The sequence below is a fragment of the Hemicordylus capensis genome, chromosome 2 (assembly GCF_027244095.1).
Source record: "Hemicordylus capensis ecotype Gifberg chromosome 2, rHemCap1.1.pri, whole genome shotgun sequence".
NCBI classification, from domain to species: domain Eukaryota; kingdom Metazoa; phylum Chordata; class Lepidosauria; order Squamata; family Cordylidae; genus Hemicordylus; species Hemicordylus capensis.
Genome location: NC_069658.1, coordinates 251055981 through 251072612, shown reverse-complemented (window position 1 = coordinate 251072612; position 16632 = coordinate 251055981). Strand labels below are relative to the sequence as shown.

Here is a 16632-nt window from a genome sequence, read left to right as displayed (position 1 = left end):
TATATAGGGTTGCCAGCTGCTCAGAAACAAAACAAAAGAAGCCTCAGCCTAGAACTCCTTTAAACTATGATTTGATCTGCAAAAATCCGCAGAGGAAGTGTTTAATGGCACGGAACTACGCACGGTCAGCGGCTGAATGCTGCACGTCAAACTTGTGTTCAAGGAAAAGGAGTAAGAACCGATGTGAGAGCAGAAGGTGTATCATACTTTGAGACAGTCAACAGCCCTGACTGCAACCAAGGTAATTTAGACAAGAGCGGCCAAATTCTGACTTGAACTTCAATGGTGATTAGATTAAGAACTTTTTATTGATGGCAAAGTGGCATGTTGTTATTTCATCTTCAATGTACAATGTACTGTTACAAATATTTATATACTGCTTTTCCACAGCTTTCATAGAAAAAATAAATAAGATGGCCACCTTTCCCCAAAGGGCTTGCAATCTAAGAAGAAACCATGGATATAGACTCAGTTGGGCAAGCAGGGACAAATGTCCCTGGGTCCAGAGGGTCAGGGGGGCCACCCAAGCAGGCTGCCCCATTGGTCTGCATTGCTGCCACTTCTTATCTTGGCCTCTGGGGGGTGGGGAGTGAGCCAAGTGGGGCAGGCCACCCCCTGTTGGAGATGGCTTTTTCTCCTTGCTGTGGGTCTCAGTAGTATAAGTCCCATGGTAGAGTTCATGCTTTGCACGCAGAAAGTCTCTGGTTGAGTCCCTGCCATCTTCCCTTAGGATGTCTGCTTGAAAATCCTGGAGAGCTGCTGCTAGTTAGTGTTTACAGTCCTGAGCTAGATGGAGCCAACAGTCTGATTTGGTATAAGGCCGACTCATGTTTCCCTTCCAGGAACTGTCCTTCCATGAGGCACGAGGAGGCATTGCCTCAGGCAGCAGGTTATTGGGACACCTGCCGCGAGGCCCCACAGCTGCCACCGGAGCAGATCTTTGGGACTGGTCTGTGCCGTGCAAGGAGTTTATTTATTTAAAATGTTTATATCCCGCCCCTCTAGTACACTACAGCTTGGTGCAGTTCACAACATAAATAAAAAGATACAATGTAAAAACAGACTAATAAAGTTAAACAAGTTAAAACACTAGGCTAAGACCACATTTAAACTTACTTAAAAAAAAGTTTCAAATTAAAAGTTTTTAAAAACTATAAAAATGAAAGAACCTATCAAATATAAACAGAGATGAAACATTAAAAAGCCTCTTTTAAATATGTTTTGATTGGTGTGTGTGTGTTTTTTTAAACCCACTGAGTTCCTCTCTTGCAAACATTGCAAGAAGCACAAGAAAAGGAGATTGCTGCCAACCTTACATCCTCCCTGCCCCATGCACTACTTTAAAAGTTTGCAGTCCTTGGTTTCAAAAGGGGACTGACCCCCACCAGGGTCATGGGGCAGAGCAGCATTGGTGCTGTAATGCATTGGGCTGCTCCTGTCCCCTCCTTCAGCATTTGCTGCTCTTCTTGAGATGGAACTTGTTGGCATAGAATGCAACAATCCCACCCTCCTCCACCACCTCCTTTTCAAGGCCAGTTTAAAAGCATAAGAAAAGAACACCAAAGTTGCACCTCCCACTCAGGGATGAAGCTGAGATGACTTGGTTCAAACACTATCTCTCAGCCCGACTTTCCTCACAGGGTAGTTGTGAGGATAAAATAACGACTTTATGTGCCACTCTGAGCTTCTTGGATGAAGGGGTAGCATAGAAATGAAACTAGGGTTCCGGCAGGAGAGAAGAGCTGGTCTTGTGATAGCAAGCATGACTTGTCACCTTAGCTGAGCAGGGTCCACCCTGGTTGCGTATGAATGGGAGTCTTGATGTGTGAGCACTGTAAGATATTCCCCTCAGGGGATGGATCCGCTCTGGGAAGAGCAGAAGGTTCCAAGCTCCCTCCCTGGCATCTCCAAGATAGGGCTGAGAGATATTCCTGCCTGCAACCTTGGAGAAGCCGCTGCCAGTCTGTGTAGACAATACTGAGCTAGATGGACCAATGGTCTGACTCAGTATATGGCAGCTTCCTATGTTCCTAATGGATAGCTTAATCAAGGGGTTCTCAAGCTTGGGTGCCCAGATGTTGCAGGACTGCAACTTTTTTCATCCCCAGCCACAATGGCCAAAGGGATGGCTGGAGTTGTAGTCCGGGGCATAACTATAACAGGGCAAGGGGAGACAGTTGTCTGGGGGGCCCTTGCCTTGGAGGGCCCCCCAGAGGCAAGCCACACGACTGACTCCCCCAGCTGTGCACCTGCCCGGGCTTCCTTCAGTTGTACTCATCCTCCGAAACTGATGTGAGTGTTAGGACCTGGAGATACCAGAACAGCATGTCTTTTTCTAGTACCATTAAATGACTTGCATCGTCCAATTTACAAAATCTTTAAAAAAATAATTTAGGATGACTTTCTATTGTGGCACATAGGTTATATAAAACTATGCTTTTTGTTACCACTATTCAGCCTCATTTAAGATTTCTTTACTTCATGAGCTGAGCTTCAGTGGGGGAGGGCCCATTTTAAAATCTTGTCTCTAGTCTGGGCCCACTCCAACTTTTCTACGCCCCTGTTGTAGTCCAACAATAACTGGGCACCCAAGTGTCAGAAGCCCTGGATTAATCTATTAATCAACTATGACATACAATTAATTGACAAAGATTTCTTTAATCAGGTGATAGTCCTGTTTCTTTGCATCTCTGCTCCCTTCAGCAGGCTGTGGAGTCTTACCTCTTTGCTTTGCTTTTAAGCTTGTTCTCTTCTTTGCTTTCAGATTCTGCTTTGCTGTTCCCCCCTTTCTGAGCCTCTGCCCTTCCTTGGACCAAGGAGCCAAAGACAGCTTATATGGTTCTCCACCCCTCTTTTATCCTCACAATAACCCTGCGAGGTAGGCTAGCCTGGGAAAGTGAGTGCCAGCCCAAAGCCTCGTGGCTGGAGTGGAGATTTGAACCCGGGTCTCCCTAATTGTTGGACTCGCCCCTCCTCCAATCTTCTTTGGAAAACAGCAGCATAGCTAAATGTCTCCAAGCCTGAGAAATGGAAAAGGCACTTTCTCACGGCGGAGGGGGGTGACGGAACAAAAGGAGGGAGGAGCCGTCTTCGTACTGAAGGCTTCCCCCTTTGCAGTGACCGTGGCTCTGTTTCTCTAGGAACCGGAGCTCGCTGTCCATTCCCCCGCCCGCCTCGACCAACGAGGTCAGAAAGAGAGAGCCTCGCTGCTTGTGGGGCACGTCCTGGGCCTCCCAGGTGGGCGGGGACTCGGCTGGTGCTGAGCGAGAGCGCATCCGAAAGTTGGGTGCAAAAATTGCCCGGGCAAAAGAACGCGCTGCAATGCCAAGGCTGCAAGGTGAGTTGAAGCAAGGAAGGTGGGATCAGGTTGCGGGAGGGGGAGGGGGAGAAAAAGAGCAGAGAGAGAGAGAGAGAGACAGGAAATCCGTGGCGTGGCTGTGGGAGGAGGAGGAGGAGGAAGGCTGGCAGGATTGCAAAGCAGGAGGCATTCTCCCAGCTCTCCTCCACAGTGGGTGCTGGTAGGCTCCTTTCTCGCCTCCTCGCCCCCTCACTGGAAGCAGAGCAAAAGGAAGAAAGAGGGCCAAAAGGAAATTAGCGGAAGGGATTTCTCTCTGTTGGCAAGCGACAGGGAACAAAGTAAGGATCTTTATTGTGATGTCTTAACTGCATTCTCAGCTGTTCTTGCTCTGGCTCATTGTCATAGAAGTCTGATTTATGTCGATGCTGCCTGTTCCTTTGGGTTCATAGCTGGAGCCTAGGTATGTTTTCTCGGAAGTAAGCCCCACGGCGTTTAGTGGAACTTACTCCCAGGTAAAGTGTGCACAGGATTCCGGCCTTGGAGCATGGTTATTGGTTAGTATCCTGTGGTGTAGTGGACTGAGTGGCGAGCTTGGAGGGACCTATGTTCAAATCCCTACCAAATCCATATTATATTTACCATGATATCAAGCCATGAAACTAAGCTTGATCTCATCGTAAATATAATATGTGATCCCCACCAAAGCCGAAGGTTAGGGTGCAATAGAACTGGGATAACCCCTGATCAAATCCCCCATTAGCCAAGAAATTCATTGGGTGACTTTGTGGCAATCACTGTCACTCAGTTTGACCTGCCTTACAAGGCTGTTGTGAAGATAAAATCAGGGAGATTTTGCATGCCACCCTGAGGTCCTTGGAGGAGGAACATATAGCTCTTATATATTAATCTAGGGGTTCTCAAACTTGAGTCCCCATATGCTGTTGAGCTTCAGTTGTGGCAAGGATTATGGGAGTTGTAGTCTAACAACGTATGGGGATCTATGTTTGAGAATTTCCGTATTAATCCATTACACAGTTTACACACACACACACACACACACACACACACACACACACTCCTCTCAAGAACCCTGTGAGGTAGATCAGGCTGAGAGATAAGCCCAATTTAGGTATTATGTTGAATGCATATATACAGGGTGTAGCAAGGTTGGAGTGGGCCCAGAGACATATGTGCCACAATAGAACATAATCCTAAATTATTTTTAAAAAGATTTTGTAAATTGTGGATGATGCAAGTCATTTAATGGTACTAGAGAAAGACATGCTGTTCTGGTACCTCCAGGTCTTAACACTCACATCAGTTTTGGAGGATGAATACAACTGAAGGAAGCCCGGGCGGGTGCGTGCCTGGGGGAGTCAGTCATGTGACTTGCCTCTGGGGGGTCCTCCCAAGGCAGGGGGCCCCCAGACAACTGTCTCCCCTTGCCCTATTATAGTTATACCCCTGCATATATAGTATTGGGGTTGGGGGGGGGTTGTCAGTTAGACTGTAGTGGTGATGGTGGTGGTTGTGATTATTGGTCATCAACCAAAATAAGCTGCATTTGTTCACATACAGTAATATACTTCCTATCTATACCCTGCATCTCAGGGGTACTTTTAAGATGGAACACATGTACGGTCTTTCATACAAACGTGTGTGTGTGTGTGTATATACAGAACCTGTATAAATGCTTGTCAAGTCTGAATAGGCATATAGTAACTCACCCAAGGTCACACAGTGGCCTTCTTGGTTGATCAGGGATTTGAACGGCAGCTGGCCTGGTTCTGGTTCACCTGGACCATAGAGTCCTATTCACATGTCATGTTCAACATACATACGTACAAACCTATACACACGTACCATTATGCATATATTTTCAGTGCACATACAGCTGTACACTTCCTATCTGTACCCTGCATTTGAGGAATATGAATATGAAAACGATGCATATACTGCTTTTCAACAAGTTTTCAAAGCAGTTTACCTAGGTGTAAATAAATAAAATGGTCTTTGAGGAGGCGTGTAAACAGATTCACTTCTAAAATGAACACTTGTATAGTCCATTACACCAAAACGTGCATGTGTGCAGACATCTGTACACACCAAAACATGTACCTGTGTACATGTACACAAGGACAACATAATGTCTGACTAGGGCAGGTATTTGTGGGGATTACATATATATTTGCAAGGGGGAGGTGGGAAGAGACACATTCTTGCCCCAAGAGACCCACAATATGTATTATTGATTGTAAGTGTGTGAGGACATAGTCAGAACTTTGCAATTATACAAAAGGCTCTTCAATTATACATAAACCCTCTTCTACCTCAACACCATAGCCCTAATTTCTCAGTGCATGTGGCAGGTGGGGCTATTTAACTTTCTAGCCATGCAACTCTTTCCTGCATGGTTATGGAACAAGCACAGGCAAGTTAAGTTGCCAACTGAATAGGAAAAAACTGGCTGGGCTGGTTTTTTTGCTTTCGGGCTAGTTGGTGGGAAGCAAGGGGCACGGCTGTGTTTTTTTTCCTTTCTACTGATTGTGGTGTCCCCCCCCCCCCCCCTTAGTTGTACACGTCAGGCATATAGGCAGCTTTTTGCACTGGATTCTTCCACTGGGCTTTCTAAAGACTTCTTTACTAACTTTGCCCAGGTTGATTCCAGCAAAAGTTGGCCAATCTTAGTTAAATGTACATTTGGAAGTGAGCCAGATTCTACACATGAAGTGGATTAGACTGTACCATTTCAGATCGCAGATGGGGGATGCCATTTTAGAATGCTTCTCCATTTTAGAATCTCCCCTGCATGTAGAAAACTAGCACATCGGGGAAAGTGTATTCTAGCCCAGCCCTTTGCTTGCTGTACTGACTTTCTCTGTGCATGGAACTTAGGGGACATTAAAACTAGGCATGTGCCAGAAACATTTTGGAGGCCATTATGAAGGCCTCCGAAACGTTTCGGCGCTGGGGGGGCGGTGTTCAGCGTTTCGGCGCTGGGGGGGGGGTAGTACTTTAAGGGCAGGGGAGGGTGTACTTACCCCTCCCGCTGCATTTCCCCTGCCAGCGCGCTGTTATTTTTAAGCCCCTTGAGGTGGCAGCGTTCCTCCCTGCCGCCCCGTTTCCCTCAGCGGCCAGAAGTGGCCGGAAGTAGCGCGTGTGCCTGTTGCGAGCACACGCATGCACGACGGGCGCGCACATGCTTGCTACTTCCGGCCGACGGGGAAAACGGAGTGGCAAGGAGGAACGCTGCTGCCTCGAGGGGCTTAAAAATAACAGCGCACCGGCGGGGGAAATGCAGCAGGGGGTGTGTGAGTACACCCTCTCCCGCCCTTAAAGTACTACCCCCGCTGGCACCGAAGATCTTCGTGCACATCCCTAATTAAAACCTGTGATCCCTCTCTTCCAATCAGGGGTGTAGCAAGGTTGGAGTGGGCCCAGGGACAAGATTTTAAAATGCACCCCCCCCCACTGAAGCTCAGCTCATGAAGTAAAGAAATCTTAAATGAGGCTGAATAGTGGTAACAAAAAGCATAGTGATATATACACACATACACACACACCTATGTGCCACTATAGAACATCATTCTAAATTATTTTTAAAAAGGTTTTGTAAATTGTGGACGATGCAAGTCATTTAATGGTACTAGAGGAAGACATGCTGTTCTGTTGGCTCCAGGTCTTAACACTCACATCAATTTCGGAGGATGAGTACAACTGAAGGAAGCCCGGGTGGGTGTCTCCCCTTGCCTTCATATAGTTACGCCCCTGCTTCCAATCTTGCAGTCTGTTCTGTCTCCTCATTCTGCTGCATGAGTAGTCCTAAATAATACAGACTCTGGTGAGATCTACTCAGTCCTTGCAGCCCAATCCTATGCATACTCAGAAGTAAGTCTCAGTGTTAATCCCGGTTAAGTATGTGTAGCATTTGTACTTGGCACTTTATAACAATGTCAAGAAATGGTGATGACACCTGGAGGAATGGGGGATAGCCACACTCCATACCAAAATCATCCTTCGGAGTTATTTTTGTTGAATGATACCCAGTGATGTGTCTTTCTGTAGGGGAAAAGTTTAATTGGAAGTTTTTCTAGGGGAAAAAATCCAGAAAATATTCTGATTCCTCAAATCAATTTGGATCTAATTTAGCATGTTTATTTGACTTTTATTTAATAAACAGACCTTTTTATTAAAAAGCTTGTTTTATACATCTTGAAATCTTTTTTCCAGCAGCCAAAATTATTTTAACTGAGATATTTGACCCCCCAAAAAGCAATAAAGTGCACAATTTATATTCAACCTATTTAAAGCTTTACTTGGAAATTGTTTTGGAATATTTATAAATATTTTAAGACATGATAGTTCAGTAGTATCCATTCATTATAACTAATTAAATTCATGAAACAAAACAAAAAAGGGAGACAGAAGTTTATAAAATTAAGTATGCTGTAAAAAGAGAGGGTGAATAGAGAGTTTTTCTCCTTTTCTCACAATACTAGAACCAGGGGTCATCCCATGAAACAGATTGCCAGGAAATTTAAGACCAACAAAAGGAAGTACTTCTTCACACAATGCAAAATTAGTCTATGGAGTTCAGTGCCATGGGATGTGGTTATAGCCAGCAGCTTGGATGGCTTAAAAACGGTATTAGACAAATTTGTGGAGAAGTCCATCAGTGGCTACTAGTCTTAATGGCAATAAGCTTCCTCCAGGTTTACCAGTTGTGGGAGAGCCATGGTGAGAGAGGGAATCTTCCTTCCTCTCCTGCTTGTAGACTTCCCGGGATATCTGGTGGACCACTATGGGAAACAGGATGCTGGACTAGATAGGCCTTGGGTCTGATCCAGCAGGGCTCTTGTTTTGTTCATAATGTATTTTTAGAAATGGATGGTTTTTAGTTTTGGGTTAGGGAACATTATCCCACCCTACATCACTGACGATGCCTTTCTTTGCACTGATCAAAATTGTCTTTTGCCTCCAAAGCAGGATGCACAACCAGAAGTAAAAGTGGAAGACCAGAACCCAGCTGATTGAGCTCCAAGGGAGAAAATGGAAGGAGGCCGAGATGACTCACAAGCTGTCCAGGTTGGAGCCCTGTTTGGGGTTGATCCCCAGCAGATTAAAGGGGAACCAGATGAGCGATTGTCCCAACAGGATGCCCAGTGGCAGATTTTACAAAAGGCAGTGCAGTCCCGTACTTTAGAAGGGGGGAAATCCCAGTTGCCTGGACCTCTGGACAGGGAAGATATTACGTTTTTGTCAGCGTCCTTGAAGGCTGTTGGTAATGCCACCCAGAGGCCTACAGGAAAATCCACTTCTCAAAGCACGCCAAGCCACTGTGGAAAAGCTCATGAAGCCTCTGAAAATCTAGATTCTGCTCTGAAAGAGAGAGAAGCTATTAGGGTTAAGGACACTGTCAGCATGGAGAAGCTGCGCCGGCGCTTCAGGCAGTTCGGCTATCAAGAGGCCGAGAGCCCCCGCGAGGTTTTCCAGCATCTCCGGGACCTCTGTCATCAATGGCTGAAGCCGGAAAGCCACACAAAGGAGCAGATCCTGGAGCTGATAATCTTAGAGCAGTTTCTGACTGTCCTGCCATCAGAAATGCAGAGTTGGGTCAGGGAAGATGACCCCAAGACATGTGCCCAGGCAGTGGCCCTGGCGGAAGATTTCTTGCTTTGGAAAGAGGAGGCTGAAATGCAGGAACAGCAGGTGAGGCAACACTGTTTTGGCTACCTCAACTGACTGGGGAAAGTTCCAGCAGCCCTGCCCAATATTGATGCGAAATGGCAGTGCTGTGGATGTGGTCCTAGTGATCCATTTCCTCCCTCCCTCTAGCCCTCTTCAGACGTTATATTTGCATATAGTTGTCTGTACACATGTTTTTGGGCCAGTTTGGATGATACTACCCCTCCCCCCAGAACCAACCCATGTGATTAAAAGGGGGATGCACCGAGAGCACACCTGTTGCAACACCTTTTGCAGGCATCCCAACACCCTCCTGGTGCATTTTTATTGTATGTGGGGGTGGGGGCAGATTGTCTGAACTGCCCCTCTACACTCACTCTAAATACTTTCAGACAATCCACCTTCTTCATGTGATAAACAAAAGCACTGGGAAGGCGTTGGTATATCTGTGGAACACATCATGATGCGTGTGCATGCTGGCCTGTCCTCCTTTTCATTGCATCGGCTGGACAAGTATCTGAGGAGAAGAGCAGGAGAGGAGAGGTGGTCTTGTGGTAGCAAGCATGGCTTGTCTCCTTAGCTAAGCAGGGTCTACCCTGGTTGCATATGAATGGGAGACCAGATGTGTGAGCACTGCAAGATCTTCCCCTCAGGGGATGGAGCTGCTCTAGGAAGAGCATCTAGGTTCCAAGTTCCCTCCCTGGCATCTCCAAGATAGGGCTGAGAGAGACTCCTGCCTACAACCCTGGAGAAGCCACTGCCAGTCTGTGAAGACAACACTGAGCTAGATAGACCAATGGTCTGACTCAGTATATGGCAGCTTCCTATGTTCCTAACTAGCCCTTTCTGTGAATGACTGTACGTGCATTCATTTAAAAGCTGCACATGAGTACAAGCCCCCTCAAATGCAGGCACAAATAGGAAGTGCTCTAAACATAATGTGTTCAAAACTGTGTACATACACCGTATGTGTGCATACTGTACACAGGCGATATGTATGTTGAAGATAGCGTGTGATTCAGGCTTTAGTTTTTTAATCTTGAAAAGAACCCAGTTCTCATTCTAGTCTCAGTAGCTGACATCCTAGACAACATTACTTGATAGAAGTCCCATTGAAATTAATATGACAAGTTAGTTGTCACTAACTTGTCCAATTAATTTCAGTGAGGCTTCCATTGAGTCATTTTGTTAGCAATCTGCTAACACTGACCATTGATTGCTGGGCAGAGGAACAACGGTTTATAAAGGATGTCAGCCACTGATTTCATTGGTTAGTTTTCTACCTAATGGCTGCTGTTAGCCATAGGGCTGGTAATATTAAAGGAAAGAGCAACTAGAGCAATCAAAGGCCTAGATCTCCTGTCCTTATTTTGATTGCTTTTAAGATTGCAAGGGAAGGGGTGATATTAGAAAGGTTTATAAAGTTGCATGCAGTTGAGAGAGAGAGAAAAAAAAACTGAGGAGTAGTGCCAGTATTTTACTTATTATTTAATTGATATATGGCAGGGATCCACAAATACAGGCTTAACTCACTAGACAGAGATTATTATTATTATTTTTTTAAAAATATATCACTCTCTTCCTCCAAGGAGCCCAGAGCGGTGTACTACATACTTAATTTTCTCCTCACAACAACCCTGTGAAGTAGGATAGGCTGAGAGAGAAGTGACTGGCCCAGAGTAACCTAGCAAGTATCATGGCTGAATGGGGATTTGAACTCAGGTCTCCCCAGTCCTAGTCCAGCACTCTAACCACTACACTCACGCTGGCTCTTGTGGTAGCAAGCATGAATTGTTCCCTTTGCTAAGCAGGATCTGCCCTGGTTTGCATATGAATGGGAGTCCTAGTCCAGCACTCTAACGACTACACCACATTGGGGTCGCCACCAATCTCCTCTCTTCCCTCAGATTCTTTTCTAGCACACAGACAGAAGGCTTAGGGGAGAAGTGGGTCTTCTGTCATTTGCACTGGAATATGGATATAGTAAGAAATCGGGGTGTGCACGGACCAATTCGACTGCGAATTGGGTTAGTTCGAGCAGTTTGATTTCGAACAGCTTTGTGGCAGTTCGGATACCCAACTGGCTCAGCCGGTGAGTTCAACCAAACCAGTTTGGGGACCCGCAGTTTGGTCCAAATTTGTTTGAGATTTGGACTGAACCATGGCAACCAGTCTGTGCATACCCCTAGTAAGAAACAGTGGGGGCCCTCTCCTACTACTGGTAGAGCTGGTCTTGTAGTAGCAAGCATGACTTGTCCCCATAGCTAAGCAGGATCTGCCCTGGTTGCATATGAATGGGAGACTGGATGTGTGAGCACTGCAAGATATTCCCCTCAGGGGATGAAGCCGCTCTGGGAAGAGCAGAAGGTTTCATGTTCCCTCCCTGGCTTCTCCAAGATAGGGCTGAGAGAGATTCCTGCCTGCCACCTTGGAGAAGCCGCTGCCAGTCTGTGAAGACAATACTGAGCTAGATAGACCAGTAGTCTGACTCAGTAGATGGCAGTTTCCTATGTTCCTACTCAAAGGATTTCTGTTGTTTCTTACCTTCTCAAAAATGGCAGTGGAAATGAGATCTCTGGTGAGGAGATCTGTGTGGTGCTGGGTGTCCTGCTCACTGGAGGGCTGGGGGAACCCTCTACTAGTGAGTTGGCAAGTAGATTTGTAGATGCTTAATGTGTGGAATAAATCAGAGCTAGACAAATCCCAGGTGCTAGAGAGCCATGGCGAAAAGAAGCCCATTTGCCCTCCTTTAGCATTGGTCACTCAATCCAGTAATTTTGTCAATTGTCCATTGACTGGCTTATAGATCCAAAGAAAATTTGTCAATGCCTAGAATAGACTATTAAGAGCTCCACTGGATCGGTCCACTAGGCCAGCTCATTGCTTCCAGGAAAGCCAGAAGCAGGGCATGAAAGCTACAGTCCTTTCCAAGCACTTGTCCCCAAGTAACTGATATTCAGAGGTATTCTGCCTCTGAATATCATGGAGGTTCCTTTTATCTAGATCTGTCTTCCATGAATTTGTCTATAAAGATGGAGGCACCAGGGATTGGACCTTGTGCATGCAAAGAATGTGCTCTGCCATTGAGCTATGGTGCTACATGTGATGTGTTAACTGGACACGAGTTTGGATAACCATTCAAAAAATTGAATGGACTAACGTATGGAAGATGAGACTATCGGTGAATAGTTGTGCAGTTATCATTGGTCATAACAGCTAAATGGAACTTCTATGAGCAGAGGCAGTCTGTCTCTGAATACCAACAGATAAGGCTATTGCTTTCATGCCCTTTTTGTGAGCTGCCCAGAGGCTTCTGGTTAGCTGCTATTGGAAACGAGCTTCTGGACCAGTTGGACTTCAGTTTTCGTTCACCAAGTTAATACTTACGTCCTTATGGCTGCAACTCATGTTTACTCGGGCGCTTGACCTCAGTAGAACTTGCTCTTAATTGAAATGTGCATAGGGTTACGCTGTAGAGCTCCCAACTCTGTCACTATGTTTTGTATTCAGGTGTCGGAGCCTTTTGAGAAGGTGATTGGTTCCCCAAAAGCAGAAAAGGCTCCACCGGAGAGTAAGAAGATGCAGCATTACATGGAAGCCAAGCAGAAGAGTGATGGGGAGGCCCATTTGCTAGGTAAGATTTTGTGATGCTTCTAAGGTGACTTCTGCGTAGCCTTCAGGCTGCTTTGGGTTCAATATAAGAGAACATAACTGAGCAAGTCTATTTTGTTTAATTATTTGCTCAGCTGTCTCCTTGTATATTGAACTCAAAGGAGCCAGAAGAACGAGCACAGGGAAAGGAGCAGAGTGCAGTGGTAGAACATCTGCTTTGCATACGGAGGATTCCAGGTTAAACCCTTGGTATTTAGGGATGTGCCCGAACCGCTGTTCAAAGCATGGTTTGGGCATTTATTTATTCATCCATCCATCCATCCATCCATTCATTCATTTATTCAACATATTTTTATACCGCCCAAAACTTACGTCTCTGGGCGGTTTACAACAAGATAAAAACAAAAGTAAAACATTAGTTAAAAACAAAAACAAGAAATTTAAAACACAATTTAAAAATGTTAAAACAATAGTCTAAAAACGACATTAAAATAATCAAAACCATATCAGTTAAAAGCCTGGATGCACAGATGCGTCTCTAAAGACTTTTAAAAAGTTGTCAGAGCTCTCACTTGCAGGGAGATCCAAAAGGGAACTTTAGGAGAAAGGAGAGCAGATGCTTCCCTGCTCTCCACTGCCCCGTCCAGCTTCCTGCTGGGGTGGCACGTGTCCCAAAAAGCACCACACGCCATCAGCATGCATATGGCGTCCGCACATGCGTGGGTGCTATGTGCGTGGTCAGCATGGTGTTGCTGACCACTGGATATTCAGATGGGTGTTTCCAGCTAGGGCTGGGAAATACCCATCTGAAACCCTAGACATCTGCTGCCAGTCCTTGTAGTCAATACTGAGCTAGACGGATCAATGGTCTGAACTGGTATAAGGCTGCTTCATGGGGAAGGATCATGTGATGACTGAACTGAGCCAGTTTATACTCTCTTGTGTTTTGGATTGTGTCTCTGGTCCTATGGAGACTGTTTCCTTGCTGAGTTTATATCGCTCCTTTCTACTAAAGCATTCAAGTCAGTTTTCAGTTTTAAAAGACTAATAATAAAGTTACAAAAGGTTTTGTAACCTTTTAGAATTAAGCTAATGGTATGAATACTCTTCCTGGGCCTTCTGCCTTCGTCTCAGGGCACACAGGTCTTAAGCAGTTCCTGGGGAAATGAGGGAGAAGCTACCCCAATTGAATTCTCTCAGGCCAGTTCTGGATCTCTCCAGGAGCTGAAGATGTGAGCTCCCTGGCTTGGGACTCTTCAGTTGAGGTTAGTGAGGGGATTAGGGTTTCACTAACCCAATCCCGTCTCAGCACACCACCTCAATATCCATTGGTTGAACCATGGTGTTTGCATAGGAGGCCTACATGTATTTAGCTCAAGCTATGTAGGCTGCAGGGCTGTGGCCTCCACAGATTGGGTTAAACCAGGGCTGCACAGCTTCGGCCTTCCAGTGCTTTGGGCCTATGCAATCTGGGCTCTAGGTGTGTAGATCTCTATACAAATGTGCAAGTCCAACATGTGGGTGTTGGGGGAGGGCACTCTTGATCCCCGTTGCCACTTGTAGCCTCAAGAATTTGTCTGTCCATTGCAGGGCGCTATTCATGTCCTGATTCTCTCTTTCTATCAGGTGACAGGCAAGTGGCTGAGAACAAGGAGGAGCCCCAAAGCCACTTGGATAAAGCCAGATGGGATCTCTTCCAGGTTTCCAAAATGGAAAACATGTCTAGATGTCAGCAGGGACCAGTGAGGCATAAAGGAAACAATCCAGGGCAAAGAAAAGAAAAGCTTATTTGGGAGAAAGGTGGCATGAGTGACACGAGCCTAAACACAAGCGCCTTCCAAGAGACACTATACAAAGAGAAACATTCTAGGACAAGTTCTGACTCTGCCAAAAACTTCAGCCAAACTCCTGAACACCTTGAGCACTGGAAAATGCAAGCGGAAGAAAAGACACGCCAGTGTATAGATGGTGGGACAAGCTTCAGCTGGAAAACAGCCGTCCAACTGAAGAGCATGCAGACAGGAGAGGAACCCTCCAGAGGCACAGATTGTGGGAACAGCTTGAGTCGGAGTACACCTTGCAGAATCCCTGCAGGAGAGAAACCACATAAATGCTCTGAATGTGGGCACAGTTTCAGTCAGAGCTCCGATCTTACTGGACATGGTCTCTATATATGCTCCAACTGTGGTAAAAGTTTTATTTCCAGCTCAGTCCTTGGGAAAAAAGAAAGAACACTCACAGGAGAAAAACAGAACAAAGCCCCTGAAAGCAAAGGAGGCTCCCTGCAGCCCTCCGATCTTCAAACAGGGGAGAAACCATATACGTGTTCAGACTGTGGAAAAACCTTCAGTTTTAGATCCAGCCTTGTTCGTCATCAGAGACTCCACACTGGTGAGAAACCATATAAATGTCTAGACTGTGGGAAAAAGTTCAGTCAGAGTTCAAATCTTCTCAATCATCAGAGGATTCACACAGGAGAGAAACCCTACAGCTGCACAGATTGTGGAAAATCCTTCAGTAACAGTTCGAGCCTTACGTCACATGAGAGGACCCACCGAGGTGAGAAGCCCTACAAATGCACTAGTTGTGGCAAAAACTTCAGTTGCAACTCCGTTCTCAGAATCCATGAAAGAATTCACACCGGAGAGAAGCCGTACGAGTGCACAGAATGTGGGAAAAGCTTCAGCCGGAGAGAATTCCTTATTGGCCATCAGAGAACTCACACAGGGGAGAAACCTTATGAGTGCCCTGATTGTGGGAAAAGCTTCAGTCAGAGATCGAACCTGATTAACCATCAGAGGAGTCACACTGGAGAGAAACCATTTGAATGCTCAGACTGTGGGAAGAGGTTCAGTCATAAAGCGTCCCTCCTTAAACATGAGAGGCACCATATAAAAGCTCCAACTATGGAAAGGGATTCGGCCAAAGTTCAGACGAACTTACACGTGGTGGAACACACGCAGGAAATGAAACCAGATCCATGGTGAGGCTGTAGGAAATTTCCCTCAAATGTTCCTGACCAGCAGAACGCCCTTGTAAAAGAGAGACTACATCATATAATGTCAGACTGTGAGAGCAGCTTCAGTCTGAGGCCAGTCCCGGTTCGAATCGACATGGAAGAGAACCTGAATAAGTGCTCAGATGGGGAAAGTGTAAACGAGAGCGCAACCATCCCTCCTCCCAACCTAGTGTTTAGAAATCTGAAAGGCAATGTATTTATTTTAAGTGCCAGTGGATTGCTTGATATTCCCGATTCCTTCCTCTAGCATCAGTGTTGTTTCACATGGTCAGTATCTACACATGTAATGAGTTCTTGCAAGTCTTCAGCCCAGAACTCTAATCAGGCTATTGGTGTGCTGATCACAACAGTGTAGTGGGCAAGGCGGCAATCCTGTAGCCTGCACATACGGAGAGCTGGGTGCGGGGGAGCTTCCATAAAGTCCCAGTATAAACATAGGAACATAGGGAGCTGCCATATACTGAGTCAGACCATTGGTCTATCTAGCTCAGTATTGTCTACCCAGACTGGCAGCGGCTTCTCCAAGGTTGCAGGCAGGAATCTCTCTCAGCCCTATCTTGGAGAAGCCAGGGAGGGAACTTGAAACCTTCTGCTCTTCCTAGAGCGGCTCCATCCCCTAAGGGGAATATCTTGCAGTGCTCACACATCAAGTCTCCCATTCATATGCAACCAGGGTGGACCCTGCTTAGCTAAGGGGACCCAGCTCTCCACTCTTCAGTTCTCTAGTGTACAAGAAGTCCTAGGAACACCTTCCAGACCAATCCTGCTGTGGGTGGTTAGAGGGGCTCTGCCTAATGGGAAAGGACCATAGCTTAGTTGAAAGAGCATCTGCTCTACATGCAGAAGGTCCCAGCTTCAATCCTTGGCAAATTATTATTATTAATAATAATAATTCAATTTCTATACCGCCCTTCAAAAAATGGCTCAGGGCGGTTTACACAGAGAAATAATAAATAAATAAGATGGATCCCTGTCCCCAAAGGGCTCACAATCTAAAAGAAACATAAGATAGACACCA

General features: G+C 46.0%; 1 protein-coding gene across 6 annotated transcripts in view; it reads left to right on the top strand.

Moving 5' to 3' along the window:
* Positions 1–49: 49 nt before the first annotated feature.
* The window catches only part of LOC128343045 (zinc finger protein 397-like), a 23020-nt gene continuing 6437 nt past the window's right edge, over positions 50–16632 (top strand). For 3 of the 6 annotated variants that reach the window (XR_008315323.1, XM_053291424.1, XM_053291429.1), the window contains exons 1-5: positions 50–241; positions 2765–3337; positions 8285–9007; positions 12494–12617; positions 14222–15578. Coding sequence is in view for 5 of the 6 variants with exons in the window: in XM_053291424.1 (XP_053147399.1) it covers positions 8348–9007; positions 12494–12617; positions 14222–15578 (2141 nt within the window). In the remaining variant the exon portion in view is untranslated. Of the gene's footprint in view, positions 242–2764; positions 3338–3457; positions 3637–8281; positions 9008–12493; positions 12618–14221; positions 15579–16632 lie in introns of those variants that run through there. The other 3 variants (XM_053291426.1, XM_053291428.1, XM_053291427.1) reach the window with 3 other exon arrangements.